The sequence below is a fragment of the Petromyzon marinus genome, chromosome 13, assembly GCF_048934315.1.
Source record: "Petromyzon marinus isolate PM22_M1 ecotype Great Lakes invasive population chromosome 13, UKy_Petmar_22M1.pri1.0, whole genome shotgun sequence".
NCBI classification, from domain to species: domain Eukaryota; kingdom Metazoa; phylum Chordata; class Hyperoartia; order Petromyzontiformes; family Petromyzontidae; genus Petromyzon; species Petromyzon marinus.
Window position 1 is genome coordinate 13,780,393 of NC_133679.1, and position 27,947 is coordinate 13,808,339.

At 47.0% G+C, this 27,947-nt stretch overlaps 1 protein-coding gene across 3 annotated transcripts; it reads left to right on the plus strand.

Annotated features, from left to right (window-relative positions):
- Positions 1 to 27,947, plus strand: LOC116942071 (putative acidic leucine-rich nuclear phosphoprotein 32 family member C). Of its 3 annotated transcripts, none has more exons than XM_032953629.2 (8): positions 1 to 271; positions 16,337 to 16,486; positions 17,438 to 17,560; positions 22,692 to 22,842; positions 23,527 to 23,588; positions 23,691 to 23,739; positions 24,216 to 24,328; positions 26,493 to 27,947. In XM_032953629.2, the coding sequence occupies exons 1-7, from the start codon at positions 218 to 220 to the stop codon at positions 24,290 to 24,292; spliced, it is 666 nt and encodes a 221-aa protein (XP_032809520.1). In that variant the 5' UTR covers positions 1 to 217; the 3' UTR covers positions 24,293 to 24,328; positions 26,493 to 27,947. The 3 variants fall into 3 exon arrangements, with proteins under 3 accessions (XP_032809520.1, XP_032809519.1, XP_075923003.1); XM_032953628.2 differs by having other exon boundaries at positions 3 to 271; positions 24,216 to 24,333; XM_076066888.1 differs by lacking the exon at positions 1 to 271 and adding an exon at positions 7,973 to 8,109 and having other exon boundaries at positions 24,216 to 24,333.

Genomic DNA, 27,947 nt, shown 5'->3' on the forward strand with positions numbered 1-27,947 from the left:
CCTTGCTATGTGCCTGGCTGCCTCGGAAAGAGAGAGCAGCTCCCCCCCCCTCCCCTTTGGCTGTGGCTCCACGCCGCCAAGTTGCTTCGCGTGTCCTGCTAAACGAGAGAGAGAGAGATTTTTTTTTGGAGTGACGCGGGGTCTCCGAGGTTCCTGGCCAAAAAAAAACATTTGACTATTTTCGAGCCAGTGGGGTTGCGACCTCGGAAATCAGACGATGGACATGAAGAAGAGGGTTCAGTTGGAGCTGAGGAACAGGATTCCCGCCGAGGTGAGGTCGTCGTCGTCATCATTGCTACCACCACCATCATCATCTTCACACTCGCATCAACCACCACCAATATTCCATCGTCGACGACGCGGCTTGCAGGAGGGAGGGTGCTCCGTCATCTGCACAATTCACTCGTGCACGGGGTGGCCCTTATAAATGTGCACATATGTGCACTGTATATATGTGTGTCGGAGAGCGTTCGAATCGGCAGCGCACCGTCACTAACCACCATGTGCGTGAAGTGTAGACACGAAGCCGTCTTTTTATAGCAGCTGTCTCAGCTGTTGTCACACCACGAGACACTGTAACGTTCCACGATATGACAATAATAATAATAGCTGGGTTCTTAACATCGCAAGCGAGCCCCGTGTGTGTGTGTGAGAGGGCGTGCGTGTGGTGGTGGTGTAGTGGGGAGCGGTGGTGCAGCGGTTAGCGCTACGCAGCGCAGCGACCCCGGCCCGCCCTGGTTCGATTCCCGTTCGCGGCCACCAAACACCGGTGAACCGGTCCCTGGGCCTCACCCTAGGTCGACTCGGCCTGAAAATGAGTACCCCGACGCGGTGTGTTGCAAACATCGCCAGCACTGGGGAGACAAAGGCGGCCGGGCGTAGTGCTGGGCACCCAGCCACCCCTCCGCCCTCGTGTGCCACAGTGCCACGGGCAGCCTTTGCAGGTGCTCGCTATAACAACAGCACTTGCCCCCGACAGTGTGTCAGGGCTACACGGGGGATCTTTGTCTGTGGATAGCGAACCGTCAGCACGCGCACGCCGTTGTATAGTAGTGCGCCCCCCAATATACACACACACACAATCATAGACGTCTTCTACGTATGTCTGTGTCTGTCTACAAAGACACACACACACTTTACACACGTGTGTGTAAAGTGTGTGTGTATAAACCTTCTCGTTTCATTGCGGATGTCTCCTTAATGAATTTCCGCTTCTTTTTTTAATGTCGCGTGCGATGCACGATGAGTGGTTAGGATGGGATTGTTGTTGTTGTACACAAGCAGTGTCTCCTGCTGCTGCTGGACAATATCACAGGCTTCCAGCATGTGTGTAATGTGTTGCGATGCATTCAAGGGACTTTTTGTATCGATCGGTGAATATTGTTTTTAACGTTGCTTTGTCCCTTACTGCGTTTTTAAGTTCAATTTGTAGATTCTTGTTGTGTGTACGATACTGCGGGGGTGGGTGGGGGTGGGGATGTGTAGGATGTTGTTTGTTAACGTTTTGTTTATACGGATGTTTATTTACTATTGGTCACCTTCGCTGGTTGTTGTTACTCGCTGGGGGGAGCGGTGGCGCAGCGGTTAGCGCACCGCGACCCAGGGCCACAACAAAGTTCGACTCCCAGCTTGGCCGATATCCCGATCCGTTTTCATTCCTCCCCACCCCCCCTATAGGTCGACTCAGACTTAAATCGAGGACCGTGCCTTGGGGGCATGTGTCTAAACATGATGGGGGGGGGGATGGGGGAGACAAAGGCGGCCGGGCGTGCTTGCTGTACGCGACCCTTTCCGGCCTTTGTAGTTGCTAAGAGCACTTGCCCCGAACAGTCTTGTTAACACAAAAAGGGGGCTATACGGGGGACCTTTGCCTTTGCTCGCTTGTATACAATGTGCGAGTTCACAATGTTGACAACAATCGGGATGTCAGTTGTGGTTCTTTTTTTACGTGCAGAACGTCTAAACATTACTGTGCAGACGTCCTTACATTAGTGTATACCGCACACATAATTATCAGTTTATTATCGTGTGCAGTTGCGTGTGTTAAGCTGGTGTGGAAGATCTTAGCTTGTGTGGACTACTGGACATCTGTGGTGGGGGGAATAAATATTCTTATTGTGCTTGTGCTGTGTATTTCTTGAGTGAGTGCATGTCTTAATTATCTCACGTGTGTTTGGTGTGAGTACTATAATATCTGACAATTATCTGGGTTCAATCCACAGCACCCCGGGGTCACCTGTTCCCGTGACCTTCCACACTCCACGTGACAACTGTAGTCTCAACGTGCACCTAGCTTGGCACGGGGGGTTGTTGTTGTTGCTGCCACTGACTTGTACACATATATCCTCAGCTTGTGTCGTGTGCACTGCGTATCTTGGACAACAACAAAAATGTGCATCAATTACGGGCATCCAATGTGCTGCTTTGCTGCTGCGTGCGAGTTATTGTATCTCTTTGTGTGTCTCGGCTTTAGTACTGTTGATCTGTGTAAGCACGTACACATTTGTGTATGTGTTGTGGATTTATGCAGCGTACTACTGCATACATCTTAGCATTGTGTATGTTTGTGTTAGCACGTGTCAATCTTGTGCATGTGAGTGTTATGTAGTCGTATGAACAGTATTAGCCTGTGTGTATATCTGTGTGTATGTCCTAGCCTGTTTGTGTTCGCATGTGTTAACCTTGTGCATGCCTTTGAGTATTATGTGTCAACCTTGTGCATGCCTGTGAGTGTTATGTGTCAATCTTGTGCCTGTGAGTGTTATGTGTCAATCTTGTGCCTGTGAGTGTTATGTGTCAATCTTGTGAGTGTTATGTGTCAACCTTGTGCCTGTGAGTGTTATGTGTCAATCGTGTGCCTGTGAGTGTTATGTGTCAATCGTGTGCCTGTGAGTGTTATGTGTCAACCTCGTGCCTGTGAGTGTTATGTGTCAACCTCGTGCCTGTGAGTGTTATGTGTCAACCTTGTGCCTGTGAGTGTTATGTGTCAACCTCGTGCCTGTGAGTGTTATGTGTCAACCTTGTGTCTGTGAGTGTTATGTGTCAACCTTGTGCCTGTGAGTGTTATGTGTCAACCTTGTGCCTGTGAGTGTTATGTGTCAACCTTGTGTCTGTGAGTGTCATGTGTCAATCTTGTGAGTGTTGTGTCAACCTTGTGCCTGTGAGTGTTATGTGTCAATCTTGTGCCTGTGAGTGTTATGTGTCAATCTTGTGAGTGTTATGTGTCAACCTCGTGCCTGTGAGTGTTATGTGTCAATCTTGTGTCTGTGAGTATTATGTGTCAACCTTGTGCCTGTGAGTGTTATGTGTCAATCTTGTGCCTGTGAGTGTTATGTGTCAATCTTGTGCCTGTGAGTGTTATGTGTCAATATTGTGTCTGTGAGTGTTATGTGTCAATCTTGTGCCTGTGAGTGTTATGTGTCAATCTTGTGCCTGTGAGTATTATGTGTCAACCTTGTGCCTGTGAGTGTTATGTGTCAATCTTGTGAGTGTTATGTGTCAACCTTGTGTCTGTGAGTGTTATGTGTCAACCTTGTGCCTGTGAGTGTTATGTGTCAACCTTGTGTCTGTGAGTGTTATGTGTCAATCTTGTGAGTGTTGTGTCAACCTTGTGCCTGTGAGTGTTATGTGTCAATCTTGTGCCTGTGAGTGTTATGTGTCAATCTTGTGAGTGTTATGTGTCAACCTTGTGTCTGTGAGTGTTATGTGTCAACCTCGTGCCTGTGAGTGTTATGTGTCAATCTTGTGTCTGTGAGTGTTATGTGTCAATATTGTGTCTGTGAGTATTATGTGTCAACCTTGTGCCTGTGAGTGTTATGTGTCAATCTTGTGCCTGTGAGTGTTATGTGTCAACCTTGTGCCTGTGAGTGTTATGTGTCAATCTTGTGTCTGTGAGTGTTAAGTGTCAATCTTGTGCCTGTGAGTGTTATGTGTCAACCTTGTGTCTGTGAGTGTTATGTGTCAACCTTGTGTCTGTGAGTGTTATGTGTCAACCTTGTGCCTGTGAGTGTTATGTGTCAACCTTGTGAGTGTTATGTGTCAACCTCGTGCCTGTGAGTGTTATGTGTCAACCTTGTGCCTGTGAGTGTTATGTGTCAACCTTGTGCCTGTGAGTGTTATGTGTCAACCTTGTGTCTGTGAGTGTTATGTGTCAACCTTGTGTCTGTGAGTGTTATGTGTCAACCTCGTGCCTGTGAGTGTTGTGTCAACCTTGTGCCTGTGAGTGTTATGTGTCAATCTTGTGCCTGTGAGTGTTATGTGTCAATCTTGTGCCTGTGAGTGTTATGTGTCAATCTTGTGCCTGTGAGTGTTATGTGTCAATCTTGTGCCTGTGAGTGTTATGTGTCAACCTTGTGTCTGTGAGTGTTATGTGTCAACCTTGTGTCTGTGAGTGTTATGTGTCAATCTTGTGCCTGTGAGTGTTATGTGTCAACCTTGTGCCTGTGAGTGTTATGTGTCAACCTTGTGCCTGTGAGTGTTATGTGTCAATCTTGTGTCTGTGAGTGTTATATGTCAATCTTGTGCCTGTGAGTGTTATGTGTCAATCGTGTGTCTGTGAGTGTTATGTGTCAACCTCGTGCCTGTGAGTGTTATGTGTCAATCTTGTGCATGCCTGTGAGTGTTATGTGTCAACATTGTCCCTGTGAGTGTTATGTGTCAATCTTGTGTCTGTGAGTGTTATGTGTCAACCTTGTGCCTGTGAGTGTTATGTGTCAATCTTGTGTCTGTGAGTGTTATATGTCAATCTTGTGCCTGTGAGTGTTATGTGTCAATCTTGTGTCTGTGAGTGTTATGTGTCAACCTCGTGCCTGTGAGTGTTATGTGTCAATCTTGTGCCTGTGAGTGTTATGTGTCAATCTTGTGCCTGTGAGTGTTATGTGTCAATCTTGTGTCTGTGAGTGTTATGTGTCAATCTTGTGCATGCCTGTGAGTGTTATGTGTCAACATTGTCCCTGTGAGTGTTATGTGTCAATCTTGTGTCTGTGAGTGTTATGTGTCAATCTTGTGCCTGTGAGTGTTATGTGTCAATCTTGTGCATGCATGTGAGTGATACGTAGTCGTATGAACAGAATGTGCCTGTGTGTGTGTGTATATCTGCTTGGTGTAGAGTAACGTAGCTTGTGTCGACGTCTTATATTGTGTACATTCACAACCCCTTGTCAATCCACTGCTGGATGAGTAACTCTCACACGAAGTGCTTGCTGATCCCGGGGGGCGGTGGGGGGGGGGGGTGTTTGGCCATACTTCACCGCTAAGATGAAGGCAGGTTGGAGGGGGAGGGGCATATAGACGTGGGAGCATAGAACAGTAGTACAACAATATGTTGTTTTAATTCCTGTACTGCCCTGTTGCTGTCCCACACAAAGTAACAACACAACGTAGTGTCCAGCATCATGAGCTTGTGTAATGCTGTGATCGTGCCCACGAATGGTGTGCGGGTTATGTTGACCGTCTTGTCATTGTTGCATGCTGTCTCGTTGTGTTGTCTCGTTGTGTTGCCTCGTGTCATTGTGTTGTCTCGCTGTGTTGTCTCGTTGTGTTGTCTCGTGTCGTTATGTTGTCTCATGCTGTCTCGTTGTGTTGTCTCGTGTCGTTGTGTTGTCTCGTTGTGTTGTCTCGTGTTGACTCGTGTTGTCTCGTTGTGTTGTCTCGTGTCATTGTGTTGTCTCGTTGTGCTGTCTCGTTGTGTTGTCTCGTGCTGTCTCGTGTCGTGTTGTCTCGTTGTGTTGTCTCGTTGTGTTGTCTAGTGTTGTCTCATGTCGTTGTGTTGTCTCGTGTCGTGTTGTCTTGTGTCGTTGTGTTGTCTCGTGTTGTATCGTTGTGTTGTCTCGTGTTGCCTCGTGTCGTGTTGTCTCGTGTCGTTTTGTCTCGTGTCGTTGTGTTGTCTCGTTGTGTTGTATCGTTGTGTTGTCTCGTTGTGTTGTATCGTGTTGTATCGTTGTGTTGTCTCGTGTTGCCTCGTGTCGTGTTGTCTCGCTTCGTTGTGTTGTCTCGTGTTGTCTCGTGTCGTTCTGCTGTCTCGTTGTGCTGTCTCGTGTCGTTGTGTTGTCTCGTTGTGCTGTCTCGTTGTGCTGTCTCGTGTCGTGTTGTCTCGTTGTGTTGTCTCGTGTTGTCTCGTTGTGCTGTCTCGTGTCGTTGTGTTGTCTCGTTGTGCTGTCTCGTTGTGCTGTCTCGTGTTTCCTCGTGTCGTGTTGTCTCGTTGTGTTGTCTCGTGTTGCCTCGTGTCGTCGTGTTGTCTCGCGTCGTTGTGCTGTCTCGTTGTGTTGTCTCGTTGTGTTGTCTCGTTGTGCTGTCTCGTGTCGTTGTCTCGTGTCGTTGTCTCGTGTCATTGTGTTGTCTCGTTGTGTTGTCTCGTGTCGTTGTGTTGTCTCGTTGTGTATGCGCGTGTTGTCGCCTGAATGATTGTGCGTTCAGTTTGTGTCGCAATAATGAATGGGCATATATCATGTCATGTACCCGGTACATCTGGGCATGTTATGTGAATTAAAGTCTTAGTTTGTGTATATATGATACAGGATACACTATATATGCAGCATCTTTGCTTGCAGATGTATGTCAACTTGTGTGCATGTATGCTTGTTACGTATCAGTTTATCTTATGTATATAATAGCTTGTGTCTGTCTTAGCGTGTGTGTACTTGTGTGTGGTGTTGTTGTGTATCATTGTGCATGCGTGGTCATCACATTGTGTGTGTGGTGTTGTGTTTCATTGTGTGTGGTTATCACATTGTGCGTGGTGTTGTGTTTCATTGTGTGTGCGTGGTTATCACATTGGGTGTGTTGTGTATCATTATGTGTGCGTGGTTAGGACATTGTGTGTGTTGTGTATCATTGTGCATGCGTGGTCATCACATTGTGTGTGTGGTGTTGTGTTTCATTGTGTGTGCATGGTTATCACATTGTGTGTGTGGTGTTGTGTTTCATTGTGTGTGCATGGTTATCACATTGTGTGTGTGGTGTTGTGTTTCATTGTGTGTGCGTGGTTATTACATTGTGTGGTGTTGTGTTACATTGTGTGTGCGTGGTTATCACATTGTGTGTGTGGTGTTGTGTATCATTGTGTGTGTGCATGCGGTGTTATGTCTATCGTGTATATGGTGGTATCACATTGTGTGTGTTATGTATCATTGTGTGTGTGCATGCGGTGTTATGTCTATCGTGTATATGGTGTTATCACATTGTGTGTGGTGTTGTGTATCATTGTGTCTGTGCATGCGGTGTTATGTCTATCGTGTATATGGTGTTATCACGTGTGTGTATTGTGTATCATTGTGTCTGTGCATGCGGTGTTATGTCTATCGTGTATATGGTGTTATCACATTGTGTGTGGTGTTGTGTATCATTGTGTGTGTGCATGCGGTGTTATGTCTATCGTGTATATGGTGTTATCACATTGTGTGTGGTGTTGTGTATCATTGTGTGTGTGCATGCGGTGTTATGTCTATCGTCTATATGGTGTTATCACGTTGTGTTTGTGTCTGGTGGCGTGTAACCTTCGTTGGTGCTTGTTAACAGCACTTGCCCCAAAAGTCTGTTCAGGCTACACGGGGGATTTTTTTCTTTTGTGACCACTAGTGTATGTCTGTTATTACGTCTGTTATTACGTCGATTATTGTTATTAAGTGGGAGCGGTGGTGCAGTGGTTAGCGCGCTAACCAGCGTTATATTCCTGCTCACGGCCACCAACACCTGTGACGATCATCCCCTAGGTCGACTCAGCCTCAAACGAGTACCGGGTGCGGCGTGTAGTAAACATCGTTACTGGGGAGACAAAGGCGGTCTGGTGTGGTGGTGGTGGTGGCCACCCACACACCACGCACCACCCCCTCTGTGTTGTGCCACAGTGCCGGCAGCCTTCATAGGTTGCTGCTCGCCCACAGGTCACAACAACTTGCCCCCCACAGTCTGTTGAGGCTACACGGGCGACCTTTGTATGTGTGTGTGTACTGTATTGTGTACTGTAGGCGTGGGGAGCGGTGGTGCAGCGGTTAGCGCTGCGCCGCGCTACGAACCCCGCGGCCCGGGTTCGATTCTCGATCACGGTCAACACCGCCGGTGACGATTATCTGAACCGGTCCCTGGGCCTCCCCTAGGTCGACTCAGCCTCAAGTGAGTACCTGGTGCGGTGTGTAGTAAACATCGCCACTGGGGAGACAAAGGCGGTCGGGCGTGGTGTTGGCCACCCACCCCCTCGTGTGCCGTGCCGGCCTTCATAGGTGCTCGCTAACAGCACTTGCCCCTACAGTCTGTTAAGGCTATACGGGGGATCTTTGTATTATGTACTGTAGATGTGCGTGGTGTCATTGTACACAACACCGCCAGTGTGTGTACTGTATCGTGTCATTGTGTGTTGTGTATACATATACATGTATCTGTAATCGGGTTACGTGTGCGCGTGTGTCATTTAAATATATTTACGCAATTCCATTGCCGTACGAATACATTTGTAGTACGTGTACCAGTACGTATGCCACTGTTATTATATTGTGCCAGTTTGTGTGTGTGTGTATAAGGTGGTGGTGTGTGCCATTTAAAAAATATAAATCTGGTAGTTTGTGTCTGATCTTGCGTGCTCGTGTATGTATATGCAATGTGTCTAATGCGTAATATTGTACACGTGGTTGTGTCATTGTGTATGTGTACTGTACTATATAATTGTGTACTGTGGTGTGTCATTGTGTATGTGTACTGTAGTATATCATTGTGTACTGTGGTGTGTCATTGTGTATGTGTACTGTAGTGTGTGTACAGTAGTGTCATTGTGTATGTGTACTGTAGTATACCATTGTGTACTGTGGTGTGTCATTGTGTATGTGTACTGTAGTGTATCATTGTGTACTGTGGTGTGTCATTGTGTATGTGTACTGTAGTGTTTGTACTGTGGTGTGTCATTGTATATGTGTACTGTAGTATATCATTGTGTACTGTAGTGTATCATTGTGTACTGTGATGTGTCATTGTGTTTGTGTACTGTAGTGTGTGTACAGTAGTGGCATTGTATGTGTATTGTAGTGCGTCATGTACTGTAGTGTCATCGTATGTGTACTGTCATTGTACAGTGTGTACTGTCATTGTACAGTACATACTGTCATTGTACAGTATGTGTGCGCAAAGTAATACAGTACCGTTGTGTAACTATACAGTACATGCAATGCCAGTAATGTGTACACGTGTGCAGTCCTCTTAACAAATGTTTTCGGAGTGTTATGTAATTAGCACCAGTGTTGGCGTGTAACACAAACAAACGTATTTGGTGGATTGTTGTTTAATTTAAACGGATGGTGCCATCATCATGTCACCAGTCGAGACAGCGAGACAAGGGTGATGACACCAGAGGACTTACTACACAAGGCATCATCGATACAGACTGCACAGAGAGAGAGAAAGACATGTGGATGGGGTAAAGCGTGGGAAGAAGAAGACGACAACGACGAAAGGGGAATCCCTGCAGAGGAAGGAGGCAGTAGTCCGGGGTGACCTGGACACCTCCCCAACCACCACCACCACCCCAGCCAAGTCACTCTGTGGATAAAATCCCAGGCAGCCAGTCGTCCCCCTTACCCAGGGGTGACTTTCAATGACCTCATTAGAGAGAAGAGAGGGTGGTGGTGGTGGTGGTGGCGAGCGGGGGGGGGGGGTGTCGTGCGCGTTCCGTGCGGCGCACAACGCGGACGACGGGCAGAAGAAGCTGGTTCGGAGCAAGTCTCGTTTGTGAGCACACACGCCCGGCCGCCTTTGTCTCCCCAGTGGCAATGTTTACACATCGCACCAGGTACTCATTTGAGGCCGAGTCGACCTAGGGGAAGCCCTGGAGCGGTTCGGAATTTGTCCGTGAGCGGGAATCGAACTCGGGTCGCCAGGTTCGTAGCGCAGCGCGCTAACCGCTACACCACCGCTCCCCATGCACACACAGCCACACACATCACACACATCACATGCATGTACACGGTACACACAATCTCTACACACACAGACACCAACATGGAGAAATTTGAGACTGACGCCATCCAGACTGCCACTCTGCGCCCGACCTTATGGAAGAGGTACGTGGATGACACTTTTGTCATCTGGCCACATGGCCGGCCTGCTCTAGACCAATTCCTCGACCACATCAATTCCATACACCCAGCCATCAGATTTACCATGGAAGTCGAAAAAGATGGCAAGCTACATTTTTGGGATGTCCTACTAAAAATGAGACCTGATGGTTCAATGAGCCACTCTGTCTACAGGAAAGCTATCCATACGGATGCTTACCTGAAACCGGATTCCCACCACCATCTATCCTAGAATAATTCCCTCATCAAGACTCTGCACCATAGAGCCCTATGCATATCCGACCAGGAACACATAGCCAGTGAACTCAAGCACGTACACCAAGCTCTTAAGGCTAATGGTTACTACGACTACACAATCCGCAAAGCTATCACTCCAACCATGAAGAAGGACCCTCTTGAGGAGCCTTTCAAAACCATCACTTTACCCTACATTGCAGGGATCACAAAAAAGATCTCCAAAATCTTGAATAAACACAAGATCCAGGTCCAATTCAACACATTACATAAAATCCGTGATCTGGTTCCGTCTGTAAAAGATGTGATTCCGGACATACAGTACCCTGGCGTCTACAAACTAAGTTGCCTCTGTGGTAGTAGTTACATTGGAGAAACCAAATGACATGTCTCGGACCGCATTCGTGAACACAAAGCAGACCTAAAACACGGTAGGACCAACATCTCGGCCGTTGCAGATCACTGTTATAATTCAGTAGGCTCACATGACATTGACTTCTCCAAGACAGAGGTTCTTTGCAAGCCATCTGGCTACCATGAGAGATTCGTTCATGAGGCTATCCACATATACAAACGGAGACAATTTCATCCTAGAAGATGGATTATGGCTTAGCAATCATTGGAAGGATTTGATAAACCATTTTGGGTCTTAATTGATTGTTCACGCTTATGGTGGCTTTCAGACCCCATCCATTATTTTCGTCTCCCCCCTCCTCTTTTCCGAACATAGATGGACTCGTCCATCTGAATAACTGCCACATCGCTCTCCGTGGTGCTAACGTAAAAAAAACGCCACTTTTTTCAAATTTTCTTGCTGTGGTTTTCACACCTGATGATGATTGCTTGTGTTGCAGTCGAAACGTCGTGGGAATTTTATTGTTTTATATTTTTATTATTTTATTGTTTCCCTTCTACGTGGTGACTTTACCAAAAGAACCAAGAATATGAATCCCTGCAGTCACGAAAGCTTTAAATCAAAATTTACACCCACCATCATTCACGCACTTGGCCGAGCAGGGCGTTGTTAGGTGCCTCACTCCCACTGCCCTGATCCCCATCTAACCCTGATCCCCATCTAACCCTGATCCCCATCTAACCCTGATCCGCTCCATTGCCTGACCCTGATCCGCTCCGCACCCCTGGCTCAATTGCCTTCATCTTCTCTCCTTTACCTCCTCACCCACTGATGATATAACTCCGGGCCTGTGCCCCACCATCTGCCTCTCATTAACAATGCATTGTTGTGATTCTATACATCCTACGTAGGTAGTGTTATTATTCATCCAAAGATAGGGGGCCCGATATCCATGACAGATGCTCGAGCGCTTTTCATTCCCGTCCAGTTGTCTCGGCATTGTCCCACCAGCTGATGCGTTTCCTTCCTCTTACGTATGGTGCGTTGAATTTCTTTCGCGCCGTACATAGCCGACCGTGCCATTCGGAGGTGCGCGACGGGGGGGGGAGGGGAAGGACAGCAACTAAACACACAAAAAGCAGCTCTAAAGAAATTAGTTTTCAATCTAGATGATTTAAAAGTGCATAGCTTCGGTGGCATCCTAATATCGAAAAGGAGAGCATTCCAGACGGCCGCAGAAGCGCATCGGAAAGTGCGCGATGCAGTGACTACCGTATTTGTTCGATGGCTGAGCCAAAAGCTGACATTGCAAGAATGACCGGAATTTTTTTAAATCTAAATTAACGAACCCAAAAACACATTCCCCTGCGGAGGGAGCTGGTAGGAACGTTGGGTTGCTCGGTCAATGGCCAGGGTCAACGGCGGCACCACCACGTGGTGTATTCCGCAAATATGCTCGACTGTGAGGGCGGGCACAAGCCGGCGTGAGTAGGTTAAACGTTGAGTTTTATAAGGGCACCACGGGGTGAGCAGCCCCTCCCCACCTAGCCCCTCCCCTCCCACCCCCCACCCAGCCCCTCCCCACCCAGCCCAGCCTCCCCACCCTCCCCACCCAGCCCCTCCCCACCCTCCCCACCCAGCCCCACCCTCCCCACCCTCCCCTCTCCACCCAGCCCCACCCCTCCCATTTTTGGATGCACGACGGACGGACACAATAATCCCCTGTGGGCTGGTGTAACCAGGAGGTTCCTACCAGTATATATGTATGTTGAACTCCTTTTGCACCGTAGGTAGCCAACCGTGTTAATCGGAGGTGCGGGGGAAGGACAACAAACTAAACACAAAATGAGGTTCTAAAGCAATTAGTTTTCAATCTCGATTTAAAAGTGTGTAGCGCCAGTGGCTTCTAATATCGGAAGGAAGAGTGTTCCAGACGGCCGCATCGCGCGTTTAAAAGTGCCGCGCGATGCGGTGACCGTCTTTGTTCGATGGTGAGCCACATCCCGCTGCGAGGATGTCCGGAGTTCATGTGATGGTTTGTGTTCCTTGAGATTAGCAAGGTATTGTGGTTCATTTGAAGCAAGCACTTTGTGTGTAATGAGCGCGACTTACATTTTCCATTGCCGGACTATATTCAGAATTTGTTCATCATATCTCTGACCCTCTGAGGATATGTCACTTATGATTGCCGACTATGATTTACACAACTATGATTATATCTCATGTATTGGACAAAATATGGATGGACTGGCTCCCATCAAATGAATGTGGAATTTCCACCGCTGGTTCAGGGCCGTCAATGTAGATTGGCACCACATTTCTATTTGAACTGACATTGATTCTACACATATACAGTACATGTATTGTCTCCCCAATTTTATCTCAATTGTGCTATCGGCGTCATGGCATGACATGAAGAATCTAAACAAACGCATTGCCCCGTTTGTTAAGAGAACGGCCAGCAGAAGAGACATATGCAGAACTACTTCTAAGATCCGTTAAAGTGACCTGTTATATATATACACATGCACACCAGAAATGCTGCACTAACCCACATGTACCAGGAAAACACATTGTCAAAGTAGCTATTTTAATTCACATACAGTAACTTTAAATCACCAAATTAAGTTAATATATATTTTGATGGGAGGTGGGGTTTGTGCAGTCATTTCATAACTGCCATGAAACCATCAACTCACCACCCCTGACGACACAGTTTAATCACGGGTGTCTGAAACCTGTATTCGTACCCACGCTATACAACAACACCAGCGAAGTGTAACTGACTACTGAATCACGCTGTGTGTTTTGGACATCCCCAATATTCACATGCCTAGAAAACCTCTGGATCACTGAAGCTTGGTGATTTTTTTTAAATATGTTTTTCCCACCACCCACCATTTGCTAAGTGATTGAGGCATTGGCAGATTTCACAACAACAAAAAACTAATCAGACGGAGAGAAATGTTCGCCCACATTTCAGTCGGGGGTTCTGTGGGTTTAAAAACGTTAGCCAAAAAGGAACACGAAAAATAATTATGCCGTTTTAAAAAAAAAAAACCCACGACATCGATCTCTTAACACAAGGGCTCTCTGTGCTCTTATGTTCACAAGTTATTTGATGCGATGCTCCGTTTTATCCGCTGCGTTTTGTAATCCTTGCGTAACCTTGGAGGGTAAACGTTTTGTGTTAACATTGCATTGTCAACGCTCTGTCCTGCCGCTTACATTTCTACATTTATTTGGTAAATCAACCCACTCCCCATCTTTTGCGAGTCATTGGCTTCTACATCTTTTTTGTAATTTGGCCAAGTGCTGTTTACTTTGAGTGGAAAATATTTTTGATTTTCAATATATAGGACAGATGAAATTTTATATTTTACACTTTACCAAACAATGTATCCTGTTCATGACCAGCAATACTGCAGTAACTATATTTTCGTGTACTTAAAATTATATTAAAAAAAATAGATAAATAAATTCCTACATCGCTGTGAATGCGCCTTACCCCGACAACTCTTGAAAGCCACGCGGGTTTAACCTGCTTAGTAATTGGATGGGAGATTGACTGGGAATATCTGGTGTTGTAGGCTCGTGTTGTGCCGTTAGTTAGCACCTATTCATGCCAGAACAGGGCACGAGTGATGGTGTGGACAGCTCCTCAACCAGCCACCTTCATCTCCCCACAGTGCCGATGTTTACACCACACTAGATAATCAAAGACAAAGATCCCCCGTATAGCCTGTAACAGACTTGGGGCAAGTGCTGTTAGCGAGTACCTATGAAGGCCGGCACGGCACACGAGGGGGGTGGGTGGCCAGCACCACGCTCAGCCGCCTTTGTTTCCCCGGTGGCGATGTTTTTACGCACCGCACCAGGTACTCATTTGAGGCTGAGTCGACCTGGAGAGGCCCAGGACCGGTTCAGATAATCGTGACCGGTGGTTGTGGCCATGAGGGGGAATCGAAACCGGGCAGCCGGTCTCGTAGTGCAGCACACGAACAACTGCGCCACCACTCCCCTTAATAATACATATGCACATACACACATAGATGCAAACGCAGATGCAAACACAAACGTACAATTATATCCTCATCGTAGGACAAACCAAGGATGTCCTTTCAAGAGATACGGGCATCTTTGGAAATGTGCTGTTGGTCTGTCTCTCTCTCAATGGACATTGACCCAGCCTCAGCCTGTCACTTTGCCTCACTCGCTGTTATGCAAACACAGTGAATGCCCGGGCCTTCTTGCGATGGTTTGGTATCACGCTGTACACGACAGACACAGTGATATATCTGGGTGGGGAGATACCGCCATGTTCGGCAGTGGAACACACAAGGTTCAGGGAACAAATGCAAATGGAATACCGCCTTGACACGCCATGGCTATCAGGGATGATAGACTACCATTGCGACTCACGGCGTGGTGGCAGCCAAAGGCGAGACTGCGAGAACAAGCGTGGTGCAGGAGCGCAATGATTCCACCGCATTGCATTGCAAGTGAGAGACGGCCACTCGGTAGGGAGGCCTTCATCCATCAGTGGACAGATCATGACATGTTGATGATGACTGAGTGGACTTGATTTTCCCCTGCCCTAACGAAAACAGCCCCAGCTTTCTCCCGAATTGACTGCCGCCCCAACCGAGTAACGCGGCCGCCTTTCCAAGGCATTTCCGCCTGCTTGGATGCGATCAACATTTTCCACTTCTCTTGCTGCTGCTGCTGCTGCAGCCGCCGCTGCTGCGTACGCTGCGCTCCCCCGTGGGCGATTAGCATGCGTGTGGTCTTGCAGCGGCGGGCGGCAGGGGCATGCTGGATCCGTCACCGTCCACGAGCAGACATGACCTCCATCGCTTAATTGGCCCGGGGACACAGAACGCTGCGCTCGGTTATTCGCTTGCGCCTCGCGATGCCAGTGGTCGTTGGTGCTGGCGTCTGGATTTTCTTCCTGAGTAATTTATAATAATGTATCCACGGGAACCCATTCATGGTGTAAAGCTGGAAGACAAAAATCGTAGTTTGTAGCCACCTCAATTGAGTACCGTCGTCGTGAACTGTGGTCTATCCACTGCTGGATATCCATGGGGAGAACCAGGCACCACGGTGGTGAGATATTAACTACCTCACCTGGTATACAGGAGGGCATGGGTTCGATCCCGATGCTGGTGCCTGAATATTTAGAGTTTGCATGTTCTCCCCGTGGGCGAGTGGATTTTTCTCCGGGTCTTCCGGTTTTCCTCTCCACATTTAGAAACACGCATTCAGAGTATTTGGCTGCTATATATTTCCACATGATAAACCACTTCCTTGAGCTATCATTTGTGGCCAGGTCGCTTCTGAAAAAGAGCTATACAGCTCAGTGGGCCTTAACTGGTAAAATAAAATAAAAAAAAATCAAAGTGGAAGGCCCTCCCATATTGCTGCCATCCCTTGCTGTCCATCTCGCACTGGGCTCTAAACCCCATAATTCAAGTTTGTAATTCCTGGCCATGGTTAACATCATTGTAACAGGTGGCATTTGAGCACATCCTGGGCCTGACCCATTTACCAAATGGCGCTGATGAGCGTGGTAAAGTATGGTAAAACAACCATCACCACTGGCACGCTTGAGAAAACCTTCATCCAACGGCTTATTGACAAAGGGCGTGGTGAATGAGTACTATTCTTGGTTGAATTGTTTCATTAGGTCATAGAGCTCGTCTTGGACAACTGCCGTTCCAACGACGGAAAGATTGAGGGGCTGACGGATGCCTTCTCTGCCCTGGAGTACCTGAGCATGATCAGCGTCGGACTCACCAGTCTTGCCAATCTGCCCAAGCTGCCCAAGCTGAAGAAGGTGAGAAGTGCTATTATTATTCTCATACCCCTTTTTTCACTGGCACTTGCGAGCCGAGCCAGTGCAGGGCCCTCGTGGTACAGGTGCTTTTTCCACTGGCAATTTACTGTGCCTAGCTGGAACCAAACCATGCTACGCTGGCCTCACACCTGAATCTGGATCGGGGCCTAGCATGGGGTGCAAGGGCAGCTCGTTCATCACGTGTGACATTCAGATAGTTGCAACTCAAGCGGATCGTCAACCATGTCATCGAAATGCGTATCAACTCCTTCACTGCACGTGAAATCGTTGACATGGTTCAGCTTCTGCAGTGGGAAAAAAAACCAGACCTGGTGCCTCCTGAGCCACGCTGACTTGGTGGGGGTTAAGCCAGACTCGGCAAGAGAGCTGAAGGTGTCCACTTAGCAAAACAAGTATAAGGCGGGCTCAAGTTGTGAATGTGTGCGATTTAACTCAGACAGCTGATGTCCAAAAATGAGACAGTGCAAGGTTAGCATTTCTTTGTGCAGAAAGCCATGAATGGGTTTTAACTTATTTGCATCTCATCAGCAGGGTGTGTGGCCTGTTCAACGAATGTTGCTGGGCTGCTTGATGTGATAGGCAACAGTATGACACAAACATCGTGGGCCGCATTAGATGCACAATAGCCCCATTGTACAAACCTTGTTTTGCACATATAGCTTCGTCCTGTTTTGCTTCGGCCTGTTTTATATTAGGCCTCTTTAGCTTAGACCTGTTTTAGCGTAGGCCTATTTTAGCTTAAGACTGTTTAGCGTAGGCTTGAGTCTAGGCCTCTTTTATCTTCAGTATGTTTAGCTTGGGCCTGTCTGAGCTTAGGCCTGTTTTTCCAGCCAACAGGTTTCTGTTGGCCGGAATTGATGGCGTGGACAATTTTTTTATTGCGTTGATGATGTTGACGACTACGATGACGATTGTTTCCGCGTTACACAGCTGGAGTTGAGCGACAACAGGATTTCCGGAGGTTTGGAGGTCCTTGCCGAGAAAGCGCCGAAGCTCACCAGCCTGCACCTCAGCGGCAACAAAATCAAAGACCTCGGCACATTAGAGCCCCTGGTGAGCAGCACTGGCAGTTGCGTGGCATCGAAAATACATAAATGTGAATCTTGATTTGAAGCTTTCGTGACTGCTGGAATCCATACTCTTTGGTTCTTTCGGTAAAGTCACGTAGGTAGAAAAATAATAGGTCACTATTATTATTATAATAGATCACTATTATAATAGATCACTATTATAATAGATCACTATTATAATAGATCACTATTATTATAATAGATCACTATTATAATAGATCACTATTATAATAGATCACTATTATTCTTTATCTACCTACGTGACTTTACCGAAAGAACCAAAGAGTATACATAAGTGTCATTTAATTTTGGCCAGGGCTTTGTAGGTTATGATTAAGTGGAAACTGAGACAGCATTACAAAGCTCTCACAAGCAAAGGTATTTAATGAAATATATATTTAGATAAATTATCAAAATTTGTTTGTACATTTTACAAAGAAAGTAGCAAGATACAAATAAGAAGATAAATAAGGTAAGGAAGATACATCCTGTCACTAAGGCTATTGACAGCATCTTCAGAAGATATTTTTAAAAAATTAAATTAAGTAATAAATAAAGATGAAAAGAGAAAAGATTAACCATCACAGATTTTCAGATTTCGTGGTACTTATAATAACCAAGGGAAATGAATTTTACACGTAGTCTTTCACGACCAATATTATGAATCATAATTGGTTTCTTTTGGGTTAGATCACCAAGCAAAATGTTCATAATATTGTACAAATTCCTGCCTGCTGAAACAGCAAATCAATTGGCATATTTTCCCAAGTTACAAATTAATTTGATTTGATCTATTGGGTAGTCGATGGTTATAGTAAAAAAGGCACATTATAATCTAAACAAAAATATTACGAATCAATGGAAATTAACTACAGGAAATTATTAAATATGAGCAAAACAAGCCCATGTACACGACAAGTTTGTTAAACAATATAAATAGTTGTTAGCAGGAAACACTTGGAGTATAGTCTATTCTCCTAGAACGCGGTAGTTGCGTTCCTCGAAGAACGCCGCGTTATGGAAAATTCGCTTTTTAAAAAATAATATATAATATCGGGTAAAGCACAGTCGGCGATAACACGCGGGATGCGTATGCAGGCTGAACAAAGACTGAGGCACGTGGGTAGAATCTAGAAGCATCCAGCAGCATCCCATAGCCTTGTACGATCCTACGCCAAGGCAGCCGTTCAACCGCTTATTCCTACTCGTGCGACGTAGTTCTGTTCACATCCGCGTTATAAAACAATGTGTTCCCTAATATGGTCATCAGGTTATATCCAATTCGAGAAGAAACCGTGTATATATTTGTATTCTTAGGGCAATGATTGAAAGTGGATCGGGATTGTAGAAAATGTGCTTCATTCTCATAACGTCAACAGAGGATAGAAGCTTAGTAGTGCGCACCTTTAGACAGTCGAGACGATTGATATGCAATCTTGATTTGAAGCTTTCGTGACTGCAGGAATCCCGTACTCTTTGGTTCTTTCGGTAAAGTCACGTGGTAGGTAGAAAAAAATAATAATAGATCACGACGTTTCGATTGCCTGCGTTGCGATCGAAACGGGAAACGTGATCTAATTTTTTCTACCTACGTGACTTTACCGCTTGATATGCAGTTGAGAGAGAGAGACAGTGATATTGTTACCGAAAGATAATGTTCGATGTTGCTATCACAGTTGTTCAATAAAGACTTAAATTGTGTAATCACGACTCAATCACTGTTATACATTTAGAATTACAAGGCCACCCTGAGTGTAATCACCTTAAACTATTTAATTAGTAAGATGCCGAGGGAGAAATGATAATAGACAACAGAATGAAAATTATTAAATTAAGAGGACAGCAAGAACTGAATGGAGCGCGTATGGAAACATCGCGTTTAGTAATGAAAAGCAACGCGTCTAAAGAATTCAGTTTTTGCAGTCAGTGCATTATCGACTGCCGCAACGTACCGATCGTACACACGGACCGATGGACGTACGCTAAAGGAGTTTGGGGAGATGCATGCTGCTGGAAATTACTCCCAAGAGGCGGAGAGAGGGAACGCGTGGATTGGGGAAGAATCTTGAATTTCAGAGCTTGCGTTGCTTACAGTGGGATTGGACATGGACAGAGCACAAGAAAGCATGATAATCAATGGACTAGACTGGTTACGGAATCTCAGCCTAAACGAGACAAGAGTTGGGAGATTAAAATAAATGTCTAAATTGAAGAGAACCCAGGTAACGTGATCCATACCTTCGCACTTGTCAGAAACAGCAAGACTTATTCACGATTCTGGCTAAAATCGCCTAATGAAGCTGGATGTAATCGCCAGAGAAACGTCACGGTACTCAAACTGTCAATATTTCGGGTTTACTCTTCAACATACCGGTGTGCTGAAGAAGTAATTAATTGGCATGTTTTGTTTAAGCGACAAACCTTACTCATTGGCTGCGTCGGGTGGTGGTGCGTTAACGACACATTTATGATCTTGATTTGAAACTTTCGTGACTGCAGGAAGCCATACTCTCTGGTTCTTTCGGTAAAGTCACGTAGATAGAAAAACTAATAAAAGAACACGATGTTTCGGTCGCAACACAAGCGTCCGTCATCAGGGTGAGAAAGCCACAACAGCACATAATTCTTTCTCACCTAATGACGGACGCTTGTGTTTGCGACCGAAACGTCGTGTTCTTTTATTATTATTTTTTATATCTACATGACTTTACCGAAAGAGCCAGAGACACATTTATGATTTTCATAGCACGTTTTTTTTTCTTCCACTGGGTAAACTTGACGAGATTAAAAGTATTGATTTAAAGCTTTCGTGACTGCAGTAATTCATATTCTTAGTTTTTTCGGTAAAGTCACGTTGAAGAGAAACAACAGAATAACAAAATATATATAAAACAATAAAAAATTCTCACGACGTTTCGACCATAACTCAAACGGTCATCATCACACACCTGATGATGACCGTTTAAGTTATGGTCGAAACGTCGTGAGAATTTTTTATTGTTTTATATATATTTTGTTATTCTGTTGTTTCTCTTCAACGTGACTTTACCGGAAAAAACTAAGAATATGAGATTAAAAGTGACCGTGGAGGATAAATCCCAACGGAGTTTGCGCCTCGCTCACGCGATGGCAGTTTCACAAAGATTTGTTACAGAAGGATTCACCCCATCTGTAGAACGGGACGTTTACCGGTTTGATGTTAACTACCTCGCGTGTTATGGTGAAGTACGGTTAAACTCTAGATTTGAAGCTTTCGTGACTGCAAGGATTCATACTCTTTGGTTTTTTCGGTAAAGTCACGAAGGTAAAATAAAATAAAACAATTAAATCACGACGTTTCGGAGGCAACACAAGCTTCCGTCTTCAGGTGGAACAGTCACAGCAAGATCGCTGCATCAAGTGGGGAGGCTCTGAGAGCCTCAAGCTTATATACAGGTTAAGGGGGGGGGGGAGGAGCCAAGTGGGGGACATTGATGGGGTGCGGGGCTAAGTTAATCCGTCTTTTGTTATGTTGAGGGTGCGGGGGATGCGGTGGGTCACTGCACGGGAGCAATGGAAAATGGAAACAACAATGACACTCCGATCAAAATCATCACACTGCCATACATAGCAGGCGTTACCAAAAAGATTTCCAAAATTCTAAACAAACACAAGATCCAGGTTCGATTCAATACAGTACACAAAATCCGTGATCTGATCCCATCCGTAAAGGATGTCATCCCTGACTTACAGTACCCCGGTGTTTACAAATTGAGTTGTATCTGCGGTGACTGCTATATCGGGGAGACGAAACGACATATTTCTGATCGAATTCGCGAGCACAAATCAGATTTGAAACACGGCAGAACGAATTCGTAGGCCGTAGCTGATCATTGTTTCAACACAGCGGGTTCTCATGACATTGTTTTCTCCGACACCAAAGTACTATTCAAACCTCCCGGTTATTACCAAAGATGTGTCCATGAAGCCATCCAGATTTACAAACATAGACACAACTTCAACCTAGAGGATGGTTTTCAATTAAGCAACCACTGGAAAGATGTCATAAACCAAGTCAAAACTTCAGCTACCTTATAAGGACACAGCATATTCTTTTCAAATTTTTTCCATTTTTGTTTCCATTTTTCCATTGCCCCCGTGCAGTGGCCCACCGCATCCCCCGCACCCTCAACATAACAAAAGACGGATTAACTTAGCCCCGCACCCCATCAATGTCCCCCACTTGGCTCCTCCCCCCCCACCTTAACCTGTCTTTAAGCTCGAGGGTCTCAGAGCCTCCCCACTTGATGCAGCGATCTTGCTGTGACTGTTCCACCTGAAGACGGAAGCTTGTGTTGCCTCCGAAACGTCGTGATTTAATTGTTTTATTTTATTTTACCTACGTGACTTTACCGAAAAAAAACAAAGAGTACGGTTAAACAACCCCCATGACAGGCGCCGCGGTGGCGAGATGTTAACAACCCTGCCTGGAATGGAGGAGGTCGTGGGTGCGATCCAGACCCTGACGCCTTTATATTTCGAGTTTAATTGTTTCTCTCTCCCTGGTGGTCGCGTGCATTCTTCTCCGAGTCCTCCGGTTTTTCCCTCCACATTTAGAATCAAAACGACGCATTTAGAGTTGTTGGCTGCTCTAAATTTCCACACAATAAGCCACTTGTAGAATTTGAAAGTGCATCGCTCCAATCGCTTCCTAATATAGGAAGGAAGGGCGTTCCAGACGGCCGCAGAAGTGCATTCTTAAAGCGCGCGATGCGTTGACCGTCTTTGTTCGATGACCAACCAAAATCCGCTGCGAGGATAACCGGAGTTTGCGCGATGGTAATGTCTCCGCGCGTCTCACGCACACATCACTACACACTAGGATTTGCCACGTCAATTATATTTCACGATACAAATACAATAGGATACAATTATTAGAATTATGAGCGATGTAAAGAATGAAAAAAATACGAGGGCTGGGTCGGTGCAGTGGAGCTATCATCTGTGGCCAGGCCGCTTCTGAAAAAGAGCTGTGTAGCTGAGTGGGGGTGGGGGGCCTTACCTGGTAAAGATAAATAAATTAAAAATAGTAAATATGTAGTGAGCTGCCCTTGTGGTTCGATGGCTGCGAGCAGAAAAAGCTGGAGCTGCTTAAGAGCCTCGACCTGTACAACTGCGAGGTGACACGGCACGAGGATTACCGTGAGAAGCTCTTCCAGATCCTGCCCACGATAACCTACCTTGACGGCCTCGACCAGGAGGAGCAGGAGGCCCCCGAGTCGGACGGTGAGTGTTCGACACCGGACTGTGTTCGCGTTTGGCAGTTAACTAGACCGGGTTAGAGTGAGGTGAGAGGTCAGGGTTCATCACGAGACTGGGTTAGAATGAGGTGAGAGGTCAGGGTTCATCACGAGACTATCTTAAAGTTCGGGCATGTAATTTGTCAATTCAATTAATACAGTTTATTCCAATGTTCATTGTATAGTCATAATTTATTTACATAAAATGCCACTATTTGTGAATAATCAATTTTGACACGCATACATTGAAAAGTAATTCACAATTTATAAAACTTACATGCAAATATGGTGCTATTGTTGCAGTCGGTCTAATGGAGCGAATAAAACCGTACATGCGAGGCAGAAAAAAATATTGGAAACAATACAAACGGGATGCTAAAAAATGTTCCCCCAAAAATAATTAATTATTGAGTCGAATCGTGACTCTGGAATTAGTGAATCATTACACGCCTAGTAACGGTGGGGTGGAAGGTCAAGGTTCATCCCCAGCCTGGGTTAAAGTGGGGTTAGAGGTCAGGGTTCATACCCAGGCTTGAATAAAGTGAGGTTAGAGATCAGGGTTCATCACGATGCTGGTTTAAAGTGGGGTTAGAGGTCAGAGTTCATCAATGTGTTTGGTGTCACGCTCCCATTGTGCCGGCGAGTGTATTCCGCTATTGTTTGCCATTAGGGGAAGAAGATGAGGAAGAGTATGAAGATGAAGACCCACCGTCGGAGGAGGAGGAAGACGAGGTGAGTTTGGGAAGTGCCTGACAGGTGTGGTAGTGGGTTTGTGGTTTATTTTTTTGGGCGATTTTATGTCGGTTTCTCACGTGTCCCGCGTCTTCCCTGCAGGACGAGGATGCAATAAAGGAGGAGGATGAGGAGGAGGAGGAAGACGAGGGTGCGTATATTCATCTCTCCCCCGTGATCATCAAATAGGGTTTTACAATAATCCTTTGTGGCCGAGTGACGCATGCTTGAGATGCTGCAGCTTGGAGGCAAGGCTCGGAGGATCGTACAGATTTGTGAAATGGCCAAACCACCTGGGATATGAGATAACTGGGAGATGAAGTTGGTTCATGAACCCACCTGTCGATATTCTGTTGTTATCATCACATGTGCATTGTGGGATTTCTCTCCGTATTTTTCCTGAAATCAAAACATTCCTTAAAAATAGATTGGCCAAACATCCCAGTGTAGCATATGAGAGGGGAGAGGTAGCAGAGTGCATGGAGGAGAGTTGAGTGATATGAGAGAGCGGAGGTAGGAAATTGTGTGGAGGGGAATAGAGTGAGCTGAGAGGTGAGAGCAATGGGTAACAGGGATGCCGTCGTTAACATCCAACCCAAATGACGCGCGTGGTTCCTGTTTGTCCAGACGACGACTCCGACAGCAAAGGAGAGAAGAGGAAACGAGATCCGGACGATGACGGCGACGAAGACGACGACGAGTGACGCGGCATCGCGCCGTGAACTCGCGACGGTGCAGCGGTCAGGTGCTCTAGCAGGGGGGGTGCTGGTAGAGTTTAGCGGGCGGGGGGGGGGGGGGGGGGAGGGGAGGTGGGGAACGGGAGAGGGGGGGGGGGGGCAGTTAACGGGGAGGTAGGGCGGGTGGTTGAAGACCTGGGGGGGCGGGGGGGGGTTTGTGCTCGCTGCCGCGTACTTGTAGAACGTCGGGGCTTGTACCACGCGCGCACGATGCAGCACGAGGAGGCCGCACGTTCCTTGCTCGCCGCTCCCACGAACGAGCGACGCAGGCGGCGACAACGGTAGAGGCGCACCGGGGCCAAGCGCGGAGGCGTTTGGTCCCTGCGCTTTGGCCGGGATTCCGGTTTGCGGGAGTCCGACGCTGGCACACAGGGAGGCGCGGGCATTCATTTCAGTTCGGTTGCCGTCCCCGTCGCCAGCCCGGAAAATTATTTACACATCCGGCAAAACCGCATCCAGTATACCTCTCATTTTGGCTGTGACCACTGGTTCACGTGTCTGCTTTATTTAGTCTACCAGTACTTAAACCGAATTTAGGTCAGGGCCTCGCTCTTGCTGTCGCCAGCGACGCAAAGAAAATATTCACCGAGAAAATTAACCCAATGGGGAGGATGGATTTGCAAAGGTTAGGGTTTTGGAGAGATCGGTGCGAGCCCGAGACGGCGCGGACGATATCGCGATGTCCCGTAGCAGAAAGCGTATCCCGCTAAATTATCGGAGAAACATGAAAAGGGAAGCTTCTGAGAATCTTGACAAGGGTATACGCAAACCAAAATAACAAGTTTGCGCTTTCATTTCAGCTGCTGTTAAACTGGAGCAGTTTAGGACTATTCCTGTATATATATAAAACTACCGATCCACCTCTGAAACCCCTTTTTGCGCTGCTCCCACAATGCACCGCGCATCTTGACACAACTCGTCTTGCCGGCTCCCAGCATGCATTGTGCACCGTCAAGTAGATTCTCACTGCAGTCACCACAGCGGTGGCATCGCTAGAGCACGCTAACTGCAACGGTCCTTAACGTCACGTTCAAGTCTTTTTTTTTACTAACAGAACTTCAAACTCAGGTCAGACAGCCAGAGATTCACAACCTGGGCACGCATTTACAAAGAATGCAAAGAGCCATTTGTTTTTGTTGGGATGCGTTTTCCCTCTAAGGCCTATGCACAGCCATCGAGTGTGTGGACCGTGCATCACACCCCTACTTCCTGATTAGCATGATTCGCTACGTACGGTGTGGAAGAAGTTCAGCATACACGTGCACACATACATCTGCACCAGGGCCCACAGATACGTGGGGCCAAGGCACCGGGCTACGACAAATGGGGGGCAGTGAAGCAGACAAGGGTCCCCCGTTTCATCCCTCTCACCAGGGCCCCGTGCCAACCGTGCATACGTCGCTGGCCACGCAGGTCCTGCCTTGTCTGTCCGGCGCCTCTCCCCGTCCCGTCCCGTGAAAGGCAGACGCCGACGGATTCTCTCTGAGTGTTCCCTTTGAGGGCGGTCGACGTCACGTAAATCACGGCGGCTGGCCGGTTCCCGCTCGTGCGGGCGGCCCCTAAATGCTCAATCTGACGTCGAGAAACCTCGTTCGGGGTCCGGGCCGATGCGTAACTCTTTGTCCACCCCTTACCAAACGCCAAAGTGTGGTTGGCATGGAGCCCCGGTGGAGGGGAAAAATAGACCCCCCACCCACACCCCCATCCTTACTTCCCCCCCCCCCCCTTCTTAGCACCACCCGTGGGCCCTACTCGACTGCTACACCACTGGGCCCCACACCACACCGCCGCCGTCTCGTTCTCGTGAACCAACGGCGTGCTCTGACGATGCCGAACCTTGGTGCGAGTTAATTTATTTTACTCACCTGGTAAAGCCCGCTGAGCTGTTGGCTATTTTAATGACGGGCTGGCAGCAAAAGGGACAGAACGCGCCCGAGAGCACATTTGTCTGTGCGGCGATGGAGCGCTGAGACCAGCTCGTGAAAAAGGTGGACTACATCCGACAGTGGATAGATAGATCTAAGCTGACGACGGCTAGCGACGTCGCTGCTTAGACGCGGTCGCGAAATGTACGGCAGTGACGTCGGTGGCATCGCGAGTCATGTTGAGACAACCGCCGGTCAACGTGAAGACATGTGTGTATATCTTTTTTTTCGCTCGTTAACAGATCCTCAAAAAGCAAGTCGTCAACCCGAGACGAGACGACAGCCCCCGGGAGCGTTGTGGGTGCTGCGAAGCGTGGGTTGGAAAGGGGCATTGCCGGATTTATGATGCCACGGAGAATTGTAATTTTTTTTTTTTAATTACTCCCCTGTGCGTCGACGCAACAAATCTGACCGGGTCGGAGGGCACGGGCTCACGGTAAGAAGTTAAATTATTTCAAATCTCAGTTTGGGGAATTTGGCTCAGCCCATCGTTCTTCTGGGTGGGGGCTGATCAAATGCTTACCGCTTGGTAGTGAGGTCAGCAGTGGTTGCCCAATGTGCTTAACTCACCCCAAACGTAGGAATGTGGAATTTCCATCACTGGATCGAGGCTGTAAAAATGTATGAGTGCCTCCCCACGATTATTCTAACCGATCGAAGGCAATTCGTCTTGCAAATTATATTGAAACGCAGAGGTTAAAAAAAACACTAAACAAGCAATGATAAGTCAAAGTTTCAATCAAAGGAAATTACGTTTTATTTATACAAGATAAAAACGTCAGACAGATGTGATTTGCATGTCCAGGGGTACTTTTTTTTGCTCGTTATGTTTAAGTGTAAAGCTGGGACGATTAGTTAACGGCAAAATGTACGCAACGTTCCGTGAATGTCTTACAACCTCCTGAACCCGATAGTGGAATTATCCGTTTCTCATTTTACCTTTGTGTGCTGTGGATGCCGTTTAGTACTTAGGAATTCAGAGTCTGTTGACGAATAACTTACCGTGCCAGACTGCTTGGGCGCCACATCCTCAAATGGGTCTCTCCCTGCTCTGCGATTGGGCATCACGGGTCAGGCTATTAAACGTCTAGCGGTTTTGGCTGTCCCCCAGTGTCCCCTCCGAATATTTTGTGAAAACTCGGATTCCTCATGCACGACTCCTGAAACAGGCAAAGGGTAGGGCGCTACCTCAGCAGTCGGTTGAGGAGGGGGTGGGGGTAGGCGAAGGCTTCCGTAAGGTGAGCAAGGCCACTGTCAAGAGACCTTTCACCGTGCGGTCGGGGCTGGTGGCTGAGCACGCGTGGCGAACAGGGAGGGGGGATGTCCCAGTTGAGCCTCCCGGAAAAATGGTAGCGTTTTGGTGCGAGGGCGGTGCGAATGGGGACGCTTTGTGATGCCACCCCAATCAGTTTGGCGAGTGTGACCGTCTGTCCTTAGTTGTGGTGTTAAATGTTTATTGCTCCACCGGCATAAAAACGAAACATGTACATGAATGTGGTGTGTGCCGAGTTAGTGCGTAGGTGTTACCTCGACCACTGTGAATATCTTAAATATGTTATAAACTGTTGGATTTCCCTAGCACTCACGTTTGTATTGGTTCTTGTATTTTTGCCCCTTAAAATTAAGCCATTCTCTCTCTGTATGCTTCAGTCTTGAATGTCCACAGACTGCTTTAATAAACATTTTATAATTCATAA

What these genes read in the sequence shown, in the direction of transcription:
- LOC116942071 (XM_032953629.2), top strand. Translation starts at nt 218, where the DNA reads ATGGACATGAAGAAGAGGGTTCAGTTGGAGCTGAGGAACAGGATTCCC. An exon ending in GGAACAGGATTCCCGCCGAG is followed by an intron (nt 272 to 16,336) that starts GTGAGGTCGTCG and finishes TTGTTTCATTAG; the next exon opens with GTCATAGAGCTCGTCTTGGA. An exon ending in CGGAGGAGGAGGAAGACGAG is followed by an intron (nt 23,589 to 23,690) that starts GTGAGTTTGGGA and finishes TCTTCCCTGCAG; the next exon opens with GACGAGGATGCAATAAAGGA.